The sequence below is a fragment of the Megascapheus bottae genome, chromosome 37, assembly GCF_031878675.1.
Source record: "Megascapheus bottae isolate mThoBot1 chromosome 37, mThoBot2.hap1, whole genome shotgun sequence".
Classification (NCBI taxonomy): Eukaryota; Metazoa; Chordata; class Mammalia; order Rodentia; family Geomyidae; genus Megascapheus; species Megascapheus bottae.
Genome location: NC_143545.1, coordinates 2,478,249 through 2,494,372, shown reverse-complemented (window position 1 = coordinate 2,494,372; position 16,124 = coordinate 2,478,249). Strand labels below are relative to the sequence as shown.

The window sequence follows — 16,124 nt, the reverse complement described above, 5'->3', positions numbered from 1 at the left end:
AGTGAGACAAGACCAAAGAAACAAAAGGCACATGGTATCCTTAATATGTGGCTATTAGATCCAAACAGTACAAGAGCGAGGACTCAATATTTGCCTACCCAATGGTATTGGAAATATAAACACAACTACATAGACATAAAAACCTATGACTCTATAGAGATAATGTTTTGTTTTTGTTTTTGTTTTTTTTGCCAGTCCTGGGCTTGAGCTCAGGGCCTGAGCACTGTCCTTGGACTTTCTCAAGGCTGGAGCTCTACCACTTGAGCCTCAGCACCACTTCCGGCTTTTTTCTATGTATGTGGGTACTGAGGAATCGAACCCAGGTCTTCGTGCATGCTAGGCAAGCACTTTAACCACTAGGCCAAACTCCCAGCCCCTAGAGATAATGTTTTATTACATAGATTAATATGTATCTATGACATACAAGCCCTCGGCCTACTTTTAATTTTGTTCTAAAATCTATGTGCCAGTGATCGTATATAGAGATTCCCTTCTTGAATACTTGTTTGTTAAACACGTCATTTGAAATATGATGTAAAAATCAATGTTGATAAATTCTTTAATTAAAAAAAAAAAAGAAAGAGGGGCCGGGAGTGTGGCCTAGTGGTAGAGTGCTTGTCTAGCATGCACAAAGACCCGGGTTCGATTCCTCGGTACCACATACATAGAAAAAAGCCGGAAGTGGTGCTGAGGCTCAAGTGGCAGAGTTCTAGCCTTGAGAAAATCCAAGGACAGTGCTCAGGCCCTGAGCTTAAGCCCAGGACTGGCCCCCCCAAAAAAAAAGAGTCTCAATGACTCTTCTTCTGCCCTGGCTGGCTTAGAACCTCCATCCTCAGATCTCAGCCTCCTGAGTAGCTAGGATAACAGGCGTGAGCCACCAGAAACCAGAAACCTGCTTGTATGGATAATTCTGTATAATTTGTGTGTGTGTGTGTGTGTGTGTGTGTGTGTGTGTGTGTGTGTGTGTGTGTTCATGCGCGCATGCGCGCTGAGACTTGAACTCAGGGGTTAAACTCTCAGATTTTTTTTTTTCTGAAGGCTGGCACCCTATCGCAATGCTACTTCATGTTTATTTTATTTGTTTTATTTTGCTTTGTTTTCAGTCATAGGCCCCAGAGCCACAGCCCCACTTCCTGTTTTCTAGTGGTTAATTAGAGATAAATATTTCTCAGAATTTAATGCCCAGGGCTGGCTTTGAACTGAGATCCTCAGATCTCAGCCTCTTGAGTAGCTAGGATTATAGGCGTGAGCCACCACTCTACTTTACTTTTTATTGTAGTTGTTTTGGTCAGTCGTGGGGCTTGAACTCAAGGCTAGCACTCTGCCACTTTGAGCCCCAGCTCCATGTCCAGTTTTCTGATGGCTTATTGGACATAAGCTTCTCGGGGACTTTTCTTGCCAGGCCTAGGTTTGAACTACAATCCTCAGATCTCAGCCTCCTTAGTAGCTGGGATTATAGGTGTGAGGTTAAATTCATCACTTGAGCTTACAGGAGAAAGAGAAGGAAGCCCAGGCCTTCTTTTTCATTATCTGACTCAGAGACCAAAGTCCTGAGCTTGTATCTTAGACAGCCACCCTTTTTCATTAGGGTTTTGAGATAAAGATGGAAAACCTCAGCTAGCCCACAGCAAGATAGGACAGCTAGGGGGACAAGAGATTAAGAAGCAGGAAGCTTTATTAGAGAAATCCATTTTTCTTCCTCCTTTCTCAGCACACAAAAAAATGTCCAATCATTTAAAAAATAAAGAAAGAAATAACAATGCAGCGGAGCTGAGAGTTTGGCCGAGTGCCAGAGTGCTTGTCTAGCATGCACAAAGACAGCGGTTCGATTCCTTGGTATCACATATCTAGGAAAAGCTAGAAGTGGTGCTGAGGCTCAAGTGGTAGAGCTCTAGCCTTGAGAAAGCCCAAGGACAGTGCTCAGGCCCTGAGCTCAAGCCCAGGATTGGCCAAAAAAAAAAAAAATCCAGCACACACACACACACACACACACACACACACACACACTTAATGCATATTTCCTAATTGCTAGTTCTCCTTTCTACCAGAATATTTGATGAAATGAAATCCACACATACCTCTTCTAAGTTTCAGTTTCGTCTTCCGGAAAAAAGGCAAGAACCTTTTCCATTTGCTTATTTAATTCAACAGAAACATAGTCTTTTAATACTGAATTGTCCACAAAGTACAAATCAGGCAGAGCAAAACAGCATGAGTTACTTCAGTTTTTTTTTTTTTAATTTAACTTTATTTTATTTTAATTTTTTTTTGACAGTCCTGGGGCTTGAACTCAGGGCCAGGGTACTGTTCTTAATTGTTTAAGGCTGACACTGTACCACTTAAGAGTGATGTGACTGGAGCGGCACGGTGGTTCACGCCTGTAATCCTAGCTACTCAAGAGGCTGAGATCTGAGGATCCGGGTTCAAAGCCAGCCCAGGCACAAAAGGATCTGAGACTCTTATTTCCAATGAACCTCTAGAAAATGAGAAGTGGAGCTTGGCTCAAGGGTAGGGTGGTAGCCTTGAACTGAAGAGCTCAGGAATATTGCCCAGGCCAAGTTCAAGCCCCATGACCCCCCAAAAAAGAAAAAAAAAAAAAGAGTGGTGTGACTTTTCATTGGTTCACTGCAGATGAGAGACTCGCAGACTTTCCTGCCAAGGCTGGCTTTGAACCATGATCCTCAAATCTCAGCCTCCTGAGGAGCTCGGATGACAGGTGTGAGTCACTGGCCCCACTTTTGGCTTTTTTCTATGTATGTGATACCAAAGAATTGAACCCGGGTCTTTGTGCATGCTAGGCAAGCACTCTACCACTAGGCCATACTCGTGGCCTCCTAATATAATTTTTAATCTAGCTTCCACACGTGACAGAAAACATACACCATTTGTTTCTCGGAGCCTGACTTGTTGCTCTCCAGAAACACAGGTATGAGAGGGACACAAAATTCCAGTTTTGTAGAGCTACCACATTTTTGGGGGATCCACTTCTCTGAGGGTGGGGGTGGGGATGTTTCTGGGCTGTTTCCATCTTGTCTATTGTGAAAAAAAAAAAAATGCAGCAGTGAACATGGATGCACCCATATTGAAATCGACAACCCAGAAAAACACCCAGAAACCAAGTTAATCTACAGCTCCATTTAATGTCAGCGAGACAGGCGGTCCTGTCTGGGGATAGGGAAACATCCTAGAGTGAGGCAAGAAAACTTGGAAGAAACTGTGGTATTCAGTGGCTGAGAGTTTGACCTAGTGGTAAAGAGCTCGCATGAAGACCTGGGTTCGATTCCTTGGCACCACATACATAGAAAAAGCCAGAAGTGGTGCTGTGGCTCAAGTGGTAGCGCTCTAGCCTTGAGAGAAAACCCAAGGACAGGGCTCAGGCCCTGAGTTCAAGACCCAGGATCGTCACACACACACACACACACACACACACACACACACACACACACACACAAGCACCTAAGGTTATATAACTTTGAATCCAGATCCCCCACCTTTCCCCTAGAAATATCCCCAACACCCCCCCAAAAGCCCTGTGTCTCTCTCTGGGCGTGTGTGTGTACCTATGAGAGCACACACACTCTGTAAGAGTGTGCCCCCGCCCTTCGGTTTGTTTGTGCATGTGTGTGTCTGTCTGGGTTTTGTTTGTCTCCTTGGTTACCTACTGATAATTAATGTCCTACCTAGTTGTTCTTTTCTTTTTCCTTTTTCTTTCTTTTTTTTTTTTTGCCAGTCCTGGACTTGAACTCAGGGCCTGAGCACTGTCCTTGGGCTTTCTCAAGGCCAGAGCTCTACCACTTGAGCCATAGCCCCACTTCCAGCTTTCTATGTCTGTGGTACTAAAGAATCCAACCCAAGGCTTCCTGCATGCTAGGCAAGCACTCTACCACTAGGCCACCTTCCCAGCCCCAACTTTTGGTTTTTTATTACCAAGGTGAGTGTAAGAAAGAAGAGGCAAGCGACTGGTGGGGGCTCAAGGCTTTATTGGGGGAACAGACGTGCAACATAACAAATGGAGGAAACAGTGGTGGACCGGTGGGAGTGGGATTTAAAACAACTTTCCAGGGGACGGTCACATTACGTAGACCATGAGAATTTGGGTGGAAGGTAGACAGTTCCTAGAAGCAGGCGTTGTGAGGGCATTATGGGTGCTTCAGGAGCTGGAAGAAGGAATGTCTTGTAACTGGGCCAAGACTTTGTCGTGCTGAGATAATTTTGGGGAAATAGAAACTTAACTTTTTTTTTTGGTTGTGGGGCTTGGACTGTGGGCCTGGGCGCTGTCCCTGAGCTTTTCAGCTCAAGGCTACCACCCTACCTCTGGAGCCACAGCCCCACTTCTCATTTTCTGGTGGTTCATTGGAGATAAGAGTCTCACAGTCTTTAGTGCCCCAGCTGGCTTTGAAGCACGATCCTCAGATCTCAGCTTCCTGAGTAGCTTGGATGACTGGCGTGACCTAGTGGTTCCCTGGCATGCATGAAGCCCTGGGTTCGATTCCACGGTACCACCTATACAGAGAAAGCTGGAAGTGGTGCTGTGATTCAAGTGGCAGAGCACTTAGCCTTGAGGAAAAGCCCAAGGACAGCACCCAGGTCCTGAGTTCAAGGCCCAGGACTCACACACACACACACACACACACACACACACACACACACCATAAATCCATAATCAAAATACACCAGACCAGAGCTCCCAGCCTGACAGGCGGCTTTATTAGCAGCATGGCCGCTCAAGGCTGGGCTAGCCACAGCCACATTCATCTACCACCATGTCCTCAAAGTTCCGGAGAACCACGCTGCTATCCCTGTCATGGTACAGCAGGGAGATTGGGGACAGTTTGGTGGGGACACAGGCAGCTTGGGGTACCCGGGGGTCCACTGTCTGCATGCATGCTTGCATGAAAGCGTAGTTGGAGCTGTTTAAGTCCATGGTCAGTGCCAGGGGACATTGTCCTTGGCAGTAATTGGCCATAAACCCCTTAGGGGCAATGATCCATCTGTGCCACCCCAGCACCTGGAAGTGAATGTAGAGCTGATGGCGGTGACAGAAGTCCTTCCGGGTCACATCTGGAACCAAGATGGCCGCCCTCTTTATCCGGGAAGGAGGACGACACTGTTCAGGACGCAAGGTCACCACCAGGAGAGAGGCCTGGAGAGAACGTCTCAGCTGGCCACACAGGGCCTCCTGCGGGAAATGCACCCCAGAATCTCTCTTTGGGGGGGTCCTGACATCCAAGAAGAAGGTCAAGTTCTTCTGGATGTTTCTATGCCAGCCCTTGATGGCTTTCCCCAGGGGGAAAGGAAGGGTCCTTAGAGGCCAGTGGAAGGACTGTGCCACCAGTACCCTACCTGGCCTCAGGACAGCGATCCTCCTTCTAGCTGTGTCTGGCTGGGCATGCGCCACAGACAGAACTAACTGAAGCTCAGGTCCCCGGGCATAAGAGAAATGGGGTCCCATGTGGAGACTCAGATGCAGCCCTGTAGGATTGCCTTGGATGTCAGGCAAGGTAAAATGGAGTCGTTTCCGCAGGCACAAGCCATCTTGGGTGTGTTCTCTAGGGGGCAGAAAGATGCCTGGAGGGAGAAAAAAAGCAACATGAAGTCACATTCTGGGTTTTTTGTTGTTTATTTTTTGTTTTGTTTTTGCCAGTCCGGAGGCTTGAACTCAAGGCCTGGGCTCTGTCCCTCTGCTCAAGGCTAGTGCTCTACCACTTGAGTCATGGCAGGTCGTTGGAGATCAGAGTCTCACAGGCCCTGGTCCCCGTCATTCACGACTACTGTTCCTCTGAACTGTTCCTCTTGCACGGAGCGGGGCTCTAGGATGTGTTTCTTCCACAAATCCATATTCAACTCTTCTAGGCGTTGGTGGAAAGACAGAAACAGAAGAGCCAGGGGATGCATAGAAATGCACATGCCACCTTCCAATAATAATGGACTCAGAGAAGGAACTGGCGGTGTGTCTAATACTGACTGCAGTGGAAACCCCAGGAAGGTGACAGAGGGTCCCTAAATCATGGAAGGGTCAAAGCCAGCCAAGGCGGGAAAGGCTGGGAGACTTTGATCTCCACTGAACCACCAGCCAAAAAGCCAGAAGTGGAGCTGTGGCTCAAAATGACGGAGCATCCACTTGTGGGAAGACAATAAGGGACAGCGCTCAGGCCCTGAGTTCAAATCCCAGTACTAGCAACAAGAAGAAAAAGGAGGAGGAAGAGGGGGAGGACTTTCCTCTAAGTTTTGGTACAAATGTTTGGGGTGTGTGTGTGTGTGTGAGAGAGAGACAGAGAGAGAGAGAGAGAGAGAGAGAGAGAGAGAGAGAGAGAGAGAGAGAGAGAGAGAGAGAGAGAGAGAGAGATTGCCAGTCCTGGGGCTTGAATTCAAGGCCCTGGCCACTGTCTCTGAACTTTTTGGGCCACACCCAGCCCTGTGTGTGTGTGTGTGTGTGTGTTCCACTAGAGATAAAAGTCTCCCAGACTTTCCTCCACCCATGAACCTCAGCTCTCAGTCTCCTAAGTGGCCGGGATTCCAGGTATGTACCCTGGCACCCAGCCTCACACCCCCTTCTTACCTTGGTCTGGAAGAAGCCGAAGAACATTTCCAGGGATCCCCAGCTCCTTCACATAGCAGAGTTCCTGGGAATTTCCAGTGTTCCCTGCTGTCTCCCAGTTCTGGAAGGTTCTCTCCATGACGGAAGGCACAATCAAGGAAGAGCGGGGAGAAGACTCCTTGTCCAGATCCAAAAACTGGAGAAAGTCCTTCTGGTGAAATCGCAGTGTGCGGCCTCCAGTCGCCATGCACAAGAAATGCAGAGCAAGAAGAGGCAGGAGAGGACTCATGGCGGCCTCTGGTTGAGTCCCAGCTCCTGGGTTCCAGAGTTCACAGCTGGAGGGGAATCAGGTGTGACTTGCTCTCTGCCCCTCCGCTCCGAGGCAAGCGAATGGAAGAAGACAATCTTCTGCCCTCCCCTTTTGTCTGGGCCTTCACTTCTCAGGAGAAAGAAAACCAAAATTAAAAAAAAAAAAAAAAAGAATTAACTACACTATAGCCAGGCACCAATCAGGCTCAATCTGGAGGCTGAGGTCTGAGGTCTGAGGTCTGAGGCTGTCACTGAAGGCTGGCCCAGCCTGGAGTACAGGACATTGGTCCTTGGTCCCTGGTGGACCTGAAGGAATAAATAAAAGGGGGAACAAAGGAAGGGAGGAAGGAAATTTCTGAGTGAGTCTATAGAACGTGCTTTATGTTTTTGCTAGTCCTTGGACTTGAACTCAGGGCCTGAGCACTGTCCCTGAGCTCTTTTGGCTTCCGGCTGGCGCTCTACCGTGCCAGCCACAGCTCCACTTTTGGCTTTTTGGCGCTGAACTAGAGATTAGGATTTTTACAAGGCTGGATTCAAATTGAGATTACAGGCGTGTGCTCTTAGCGACACCTGGCGGCCACTTTCTTTATTCAACTTTTCTTTATTCAATTTCTTTCATTTTTTTTTTTTGTATTCAATTTTTTTTTTTTCTTTTCATCCTTTGGAATTCACATTTCCAGAGTGCTGGCACCTGCGTGGGGAGGGAGGGAAGGAAATTCCTGAGTTGATCTTTCCCCTTGGGGTGGGCAGGCCACAAGATTCTCTGTAGGTGCCTGGCAGGACAGATTCCACACCAAAGGAAAATGACACACGTGATAGAACCAGAAAAAAAAAAAAAAATCACAAGAGAAAAGGGAAACCGTGGTGGGGAAAAAAAAAAATCTGTGGCCCTTCCCTCCCCATTCCCTTCCACAGGAAACACGCTCACAAGCCCAGCCATCATTTGCACGTCTAGAACTTTCCCACAGCTCAGCTGCCAGTGGAGAAGTTACTTTGTAATTTTATTAGTTCTCTCTGCTCTTGTTAGGCCCATCCTAAATTTCCTACTTGCACTATCTGGTTATTCTTTCCATTCTCTCTGTGTGTGTGTGTGCTTGTGCGCATGTGCGTGCTAAGCCTCGAACTCAGGGTCTCAAGTACATGCCTTTTTTTGTTGCTGTTGGTCAAGGCTGGCCTGCTTACCACTTGAGCCACGGCTCCAGCTTTTTGCTGGTTCATTGGAGAGGAGGTGCGCGGGCAGGAAACTGAGACTGACTTTGAACCCTGATCCTCAGATCTCAGCCACTGGTGGGGTGACAGATGCGAGCCACTGGTGCCACCGGTATTTGTTGGTTAAAAAAACAAAAGTACCCTAGCTGGGCGTGGTGGCTCACACCTGTTATCCTAGTTACGCAGGAAGATGAGATCTGAGGATCAGGGTTCAAAGCCAGCCTGGGTACTAAAAATCCTTGAGACTCTTATCTCTAATTAACCACCAGAAAATGGGAAGTGGGGCTGTGGCTTAAGGGCTAGGGCGGTAGCCTTGAGCTGAAGAGCTCAGGGACAACACCCAGGCCCAGAATTCAATCCCCACAACCAACAACAATCAATCAAATCAATCAATCAATGGGGCTGAGAGTTTGCCTAGTGTAGAGTGCTTGCTTAGCGTGTACCAGGTTCTGGTACCACGTACACAGAAAAAAACAAAAAACAAAAAACACAAGTGGTGCTGTGACTCAAGTGGTAGAGTGTTAGCCTTGAGAAAGCCCAAGGACAGTGCCCAGGCTGTGAGTTCAAGCCCAGGATTGGCAAAAAATAAATGCCAGGGTCTCTTTCCAGAGGGTCAGTGCTGGGGCCTGGGAGAGGAAGATTCAGATTTTAGAATTTGTTGTTGTGGGACTTGAACTCTGGGCCTGTGGTTAATTGGAGATCAGAGTCTCACAGAGACTTCAGTCCCTGGACTGGCTTTGAACCGCAATCCTCAGATCTCAGCCTCCTGAGTAGCTAGGATTACAGGTGAGAGCCTAGGTGTCCAGCCATATTTTAGACATTTTAAGCCAGACCTAAAGTCAAAGCTGCAGCCTTTTCCTCCCTGTTTGGTTTTCTGGCTCAGGAGAGTTGGGGGAGGGGCTGAAAACCCCCCCAAGATGCCCCAAAATCCAAGACCCCAGGCTTGTGTCTCCAGTTTTTAGCTGAGAATCTTTAGAAGCTCTGTTGCCTTGATTGACCTAATTAGAACCCACAGGGCAAGGAGAGGCTGGAGGAGCCAAAGGGTCCGAATCTGAGGCCTCAGGCTTCAAATCTCTGTAGGCCTCTAACCACCTGAGCTTCTAGAAAATTCTTCCCTGAAATCAATGTCCCCAGGGTGTAGAAAGCCCTGGTTTAATTTTGTGTTGTTGGTGGTATTTGGGGGTGCCTTTCTGATATAAAAGGCCCCCTCCAGGGGAAAAAAAAAGTCCATATTGAAGGCTTACACCCCCAAATCCTTGCTACTCTGGAGGCTGAGATCTAGAGGATCAAGATTGGAGGCCTTGAGCAGGCGAGAAAGTTCCAGGGACTCTTGTGATTGTTGTTTGCTGATCCTGTGGCTTGAACTTAGGGCCTACGAGTGATCCCTGAACTCTTTTTGCTCCAAGACAGTGCTCTACCTCATGAATTACAGCTCTACTTCTCCTTTTGTGTGTGTGTGTGTGTGCTTAATCAGAGATAATGGTCTCAGGGACTTCCCTACCCAGGCTGGCTTCAAACCTCATTCCTCAGATCTTAGCCTCCAGAGTCGCTAGGATTTACAGGGGTGAGCCATCTTCTTCCACCCATCACCCCCACCTGCTCCTGTTGCTGTCTCTTCCCAGCTGTCCACTGTAGAGACTTCTCGGTTCACAGATGAAGCAGCCTTGGGTAGGAGTAGAATTTATAAAATGAGCCAAGAGGAAAATCTAATATTTAAGAACCTCAGGGTGGAAAAGCAGTACGGTGGGGTGGTGGTGAGTGGGTGAGGTAGATGCAGGTATTTGCCTGTGGGGTTGAATTTAGGTAGGATTGGTTTTTACATAAACTTTTCCCTGGAGCGAAAACCTTTCCCAGGTGGAGTCTAACTTTAATCCACTCAGCCTTAAAATTATCATAGCCTGGGAGATTGGCTTATTCGGCCTTTAAATAGAAAACCCAAAAGCCTCAGAGGTCTGGTGTTATTTCTTCCTGAGACTTCAGTCCTCTTGGGCTTTTTCTGGAGTGAGTAATATCCCGGAGCTGTGTTTGGCGACAACTTCTGAACCTGCTTCAAGCTGATAATGGAGGCTGCAGAAATGCCCAGTGAGAACGGTTCAGGGAGCCTGGCATTACCAGCCCAGGAAGAGAATTTCACAAGTGGATCAGGTGAACCCCCAATGCCCACATCACTCCAGGGCCTTTTGGGGGAATGGGTTCTGGTGTGGGAGAGAAGCCAGAGTTTGGGAGGCTGTAGGATATGGCTGGATCCCAACCCGGGGGGGGGGGGGGGGGGGGGGGGGGAGGGGAGCGAGGTCACTGTGTTGGGACTTTAGGAGTTTATCATCTTTATCATCCGTTTCTGGGGAAGGGGGAAGGATCAGTGTGAATGTTAAATGTGAATAAATGACCACTGAACAAGCAGCCCCTGAGCAAAAGTTCTATAATCTAGAGATTATTACCATTTTTTTTGGTGCCATTTTTGGGATTTGAACTCAGGGCCTGAGCACTGTCCTTGGACTTTCTCAAGGCTAGAGCTCTACCACTTGAGCCTCAGCACCACTTCTGGCTTTTTTCTATGTATGTGGTACCGAGGAATTGAACCCGGGTCTTCGTGCATGTTAGGCAAGCACTCTACCACTAGGCCAAACTCCCTGCCTCGAGATTATTACCATTTCAGGCATTGACTTCTTCTGCCCTGATACCCCAACAAAGGAAGCCAAGCATGATTTCCAGTGATCTTTTCCCCCTCACAGCTCCGGGGACTAAAGGAAATCCTAAAGGGGGTGGATTCCAGACTTGAGATGACGTTTCCCTGTTTCCCTTGCAGAGCCTTTGCAACCGGGTCCTCAGACCTCCTTGGTCAGGAGCCTTCAAAGGTTGAATCTGAACTCGGGGACAGAGCTTCCGGCACAAGCCCCTGCCACAAGGAGAGCAAGGATCTCACGGAGAGCCAGGAGCCTGGGGTCGTCTCACTACAGTGGGAATCTAAGGTCCCTGCGGTCTATGCTCTTGGGTGCTTTATCCTCCCGCATGGCACGGGTAAGTGTGAAAACCTGAGCTGCTTTACTCAAAACTGGTGCTTTACCCCTTGAGCCACGGCACCACTTCCCAGCTTTTTTTCTTTTTGGAGGGAGGGCAGTCCTGGGCTCGAGCTCAGGGCCTGAGCACTGTCCTTGGACTTTCTCAAGGCCAGAGCTCTACCCCTTGAGTCTCAGCACCACTTCCGACCTTTTTGTTTCTATGTATGTGGTACCGAGGAATCGAACCCGGATCTTCATGCATGCTAGGCAAGCACTCTACCACCCAGGCTGGCTTTGAACTGCTGTCCTCAGACCTCAGTCTCCTGAGTAGCTAGGATTACAGACGTGAACTTCCATGCCAGGCTTAAGAAAGGATTCTTGTGTATCTACCTCTGCTTGGCTCCATCACTTCAAAGCATATCTTCCACCTTAAACTCACCAGGGCTGAGATAAGCACTCCCTACCATACCCAGGCCTTTCAAGATATGAGTTTAACTATAAACCATTGAGATTTGATTTTTTTTGGGGGGGGAGTTCTGTATCTCAAATAATTCCTTTCCTTCCATTTCTTTCAGAATACAAACCAACCATTCAGATGTACCTGCAGTTTCTGTGTGAATACTAATTGGGACCCATCAGAAAATGCCAGAATTGGGATGGATTAAGACTAGAGTTGAACTCTTACAGGTCAATTATGTGCTGAGATAATGCAATATAACCCATGGACAATCCATCCATTCAATGCTATCATCCACTGATTGAATCATATAGTATATGGTAAATTCCATATTGCTGTGATTATTTCTTTAGGGTGTATGTGTCTGTCTGTGTCAGTTCCGGAGCTTGTGTCAGGCCCTGAGGACTGTCCCTAAGCTTTATATACTCAATGTTTTACCACTTGAACCACAGCTCTACCTCTGGCTTCTATTTTTTTTTTTTTTTGCAAGTGTAAAGTCTGAAATGCAGATGCATACTAATTAGGAAAGATCACAAGTATTTGAATTGTAATTGATTTTGGTGTGTCATTATCAGCAGCACATATGTATATAAGGGCCTTAAAATTGTTGGAATAATAAATAAAATTGTTGGAATAATAAATAAAACAAGCGTACACCTGCTCTTCCTCATGGGCCACCATGGAGGACTTGAACTAAGTTCTGTGTGTGTGTGTGCTGAAGATCAGAGCCTCTCGGGGCTTTTCCTGCCCAGGGCTGGCTCTGAACCATGATCCTCAGAGCTCAGTCTCCAGAGTCACTGGGGTGACAGGCCTTGAGCTACAGTGCTGGGAGTGGAATTGGTTCCCAAGAACCCCCATGCACTGAATCCACCCCACCCCCGCCCGTGCAAAGGAAAACTTCCCAGAAAACTCTGGGAAGGAGGGAGGGGGGGGAGAGGCTGGGGCGGCCCCCTCCCCCCACAGAGTGATTCGTGGATCAAGAGCAGGCAGAAGCCAGTCCCGGGGACGCCACGCCCCCTGGACACGCCCCCTGCCGACCGGCCACGCCCCCTCCTCACCACGCCCCCTCATTAGCATGGCGGTGTCCCGGATGGGACCGCGGCCCCGGGCTGGCAGGGCGGTGGTGTATTCACATAGGCGGGGCCCGCCTGTGGTGGGCGGGGCTTGCGGGCGGGGGCGGTGCTGCCGCTGCCGGCCCCGCCCCCTGGCGAAGCTTCCAGACGCGCAGCCGGCTTGTTCCGGACTGCATAGTCTTCCCGAGCTTCGCGCCGGCCGCGTCGCCGTCGTCGCCGTCGTCGCCACCGTCGCCATCGCCATGGACCCCGAGAACCGCGGCTTCCACCGCAGGCTCAGCCCCGCGGCCGCCCTGGTCGAGGAAGAGGAGGCTCTCGATGGGCCTGGTGAGCGCCAGACCCGTTCCCCTGGGCCCCGGCCCCCCTCCCCCACCGCCAGGGCCTCAGGGAGGCCTGGGCCTCCCCTCCCCCACCGCCAGGGCCTCAGGGGGGCCTGGGCCTCCCCTCCCCCACCGACAGGGCCTCAGGGGGGCCTGGGCCTCCCCTCCCCCCCGACAGGGTTTGAGGGGGTCTGGGCCTCCCCTCCCCCATATCCAGGGTTTGAGGGGGGCCTGGGCCTCCCCTCCCCCACCGACAGGGCCTCAGGGGGGGCCTGGGCCTCCCCTCCCCCACCGCCAGGGCTTGGGGGGAGGGTTGGGCCTTCCATGACCCAGGACTTGGTGGTGCTGAGGGGAGGATGTAGGCCTTCTTCCCCTGTCCCTGGCTTGGGGGGGTCTGGGCCTCCATCTCCACCCCAACTCCAGGGCCCCAGGGGGCTCCGGGCCTTCCTTTTCCCATTTCCGGGGTTCTGTGGGGCCTGGGCCTCCCGACCCCCCATCTGCAGTCTTTTGAGGCGTCTAGGCCTTTCCACAGCTTTTCGGGGAGTCCCAGCCTCTCCTCCAGGACCTAAGCTTTGTGGGGTCTCCTGGAGGGCCTGGATGAGGCCCTGTGTGTGTGGGGGAATCTCGGGGTTCACCGGCTCTGGGGAGGAATTGTGGGGCTCCCGCCTGTGGCCAGTCCTTTGTTCTTGTTGGACTGCCAGTGCCATGTCCCCAGGCAGTGACCCTGAGCTTTTCAGCCCAAGGCTACAGCGCCCCTTCTGGCTTCTTTTGTGTCTGTGGTGAGTGGTGGAGTCCTAGGGACTGTCCTGCCCTGGCTGGCTTTGAACCCAGATCCTCAGATCTGCCTCCTGAGTAACATGTTGATTTGTGTGTGTGTGGTTTTTTTTTTTCTCCCTTTTCGTCCTCTGCCAGTCCTGCAATTTGAACTTGTGGTCTCTTGGTCAACCTTCCCCCCCCCCCCCCCCTGATTTATTGGAAATCAGAGTCTCCTGGACTTTTTTTTTTTTCTGCCCAGGCTGGACTTGAACCAAGATCCTCAGCTCTCAGCCTCTTGTTTACCTAGGATTCCAGGCACCACCTACCAGAGCCCTGCAAATCTAGAATGCAGTTTACTGTCATTGACAGAGTTCACCAGACACCTTCTCACCAGCCTCTGCCACTGAGGCTGAAGGCAGCCCTGAGAGAGGATGCCAGAGAGTGGAGATGAAGCCTCCTTTCTCTCCAATTCCCCCTTTCAGGGGCCTCTCCTTCTCTTCCAGAATCCTCTGAGGCTTTAGCAGCCGACCTTCAGCGGTTGACCTTGAACTCTGGTATCCCTCCCCCTGCTCCTGGGGTGGAAGCTCCGGCCCTGGGGCCCAGCCTAAGGCGAGAACGGCCTGCTGGGCCCAAGGTCGGTCTCCACCGAGTGATCCTGGAGCAGAAGAGAAAGCTGGCACACTTGAGATCGGTCCTCAAGAACAGATACTCGCAGATACAAGGGGTAAGCGTCCCCGTGCTCACAGTCTTTGCTCACCCCCAGGCCTGCAGGGGCTGGACTGTAAGTCCAGGTAGATTGCCAGCCGTGGGTATTTCTAGGCCCGAAGTTCAAGTCTCACAACTAAGCCCCCCCCCAAAAAAAAACACACACACAAGACAGACCCCAGACCCAAGTGTGCAGGCTGCTTGGCTCGGAGGCAGCTCCACCATCTTAGCCTCTTTTAGGGCTGTGTAATTTACCACTGGGAATCTTGGGCACTTCTGTTTCTCTCCCACAGCTGCTGGAGGACCCCACAGAAGCACTTCCGGGATCCACAAACAAGGCGTCCCCTCAGATGGCCCCTGGAAATATATCTGCCTACGGATCAGGTGAATCCCAGGGAACTCTCCCATGTTGGGGTGCTACCGGTCAGAAGCCACCCTGAACTCCAGCCTGTCCAGAGGATCACATAGTACCAGGCCCCGGACATAAAACAGGGTTCAAAGGAAATGACTAGAATCCCCAGGGCCCTCTTTAGAGCTTTGCCTGATTAATACTGGACCATCCACAATTTGCTTAGCGTGGTGCTCTACCACTTGAGCCACGCCTCCCGTCAGCATTTGGCTAGTGTATGTTTTTGAGAGATTCTTTCCAACCTAGCTTGGAACCACCATCTCTCTGCCCCCTGGAGTAGCCAGAGAGAGGCTTCAGTCCTCTACAACTCCCAGATTTTTATATGTCTGCCAGTTCTAGGGCTTGAACTCAGGGCCTGGTCGCCACATCTGTGCTTCAAGTGATTCCCAGCAGTAGACTGAGCAGTCCAGGGACTTGAGATGAAGCTCTCCCTCCTCCCCTCCTCCCCCTCATGGCTCCTCCCTTTCAGAGGTGCACCGACTCCACCGTCCTCTCACGGAGTTCTCGCAGAGCGTGGCCGCGCTCTTTCGCAGCTTTGTCCTCAACAGCCAGCTGCAGAATTCAGGCCTGACCAGGCCGGACAGGCTCGCCCCGAGCCAGAATGTCACCCTGAGGCGTCGCCGCAGAAAGCTGGCCTACTGGAAACCTTCCCCCGTGAGTGTGTGTGCACACGCGTGTGCTTGGGCCTGGCTGACACTGTGTCGATCGAGGCACAAGGGGATTCAAGCTGGATTTTTTTTTTGCCAGTCCTGGGCTTGAGCTCAGGGCCTGAGCACTGTCCTTGGACTTTCTCAAGGCTAGAGCTCTACCTCTTGAGCCTCAGCACCACTTCCGGCTTTTTTCTATGTATGTGGTACCGAGGAATCGAACCTGGGTCTCAGGAATCCCATCCTATCTCAGTTAACTCTCTTTGGTTTCTCCAGGTCTCGGAAGGGCTCTGCCGCCACTGCAACTACTGTCAGGCTAACAATGAAGACCCTTCTGACGACCCCAGCTCGGGGGGTGACAAGGGCCCCCGAGACAGCTACCTCCTGCTCTGAGGAGCCCCCCCCACCTGCCGTCCAGCATTTGATAAGCTAAGAACTTCGACACTCTTGGATACTGCAATTCCCTTTTCTAGTGTTTTGGGGTGTGGGGTTGGGGAGCTACTTTTCTTGCGTTTTATAAACATTTTTATGGTTATAAAGATAAAAGAGGGGGCAGGAGTGTGGCCTAGGGGTAGAGTGCTCACCTGGCATGCATGAAGACCCGGGTTCGAATCCTCAGTACTACATACTTTGAAAAAGCCAGAAGTGGTGCTGAGGCTCAAGTGGTAGAGCTCTAGCCTTGAGAAAACCCAAGGACAGTGC

At 50.5% G+C, this 16,124-nt stretch overlaps 2 protein-coding genes across 2 annotated transcripts; one reads left to right on the top strand and one right to left on the bottom strand.

Annotated features, from left to right (window-relative positions):
* Nucleotides 1-4,735: 4,735 nt before the first annotated feature.
* On the bottom strand, nt 4,736-12,823 carry Gdf3 (growth differentiation factor 3). Its single transcript, XM_090325191.1, has 4 exons — nt 12,571-12,823; nt 6,560-6,853; nt 5,485-5,568; nt 4,736-5,277 (listed from the first exon to the last, which is right to left on the bottom strand). The coding sequence occupies exons 1-4, from the start codon at nt 12,821-12,823 to the stop codon at nt 4,736-4,738; spliced, it is 1,173 nt and encodes a 390-aa protein (XP_090181317.1).
* On the top strand, nt 12,780-15,838 carry LOC150042043 (uncharacterized). The gene is made up of 5 exons (XM_090325228.1): nt 12,780-12,912; nt 14,165-14,385; nt 14,660-14,750; nt 15,245-15,429; nt 15,699-15,838. The coding sequence occupies exons 1-5, from the start codon at nt 12,828-12,830 to the stop codon at nt 15,813-15,815; spliced, it is 699 nt and encodes a 232-aa protein (XP_090181354.1). The 5' UTR covers nt 12,780-12,827; the 3' UTR covers nt 15,816-15,838.
* The last annotated feature ends 286 nt before the right edge of the window (nt 15,839-16,124 follow it).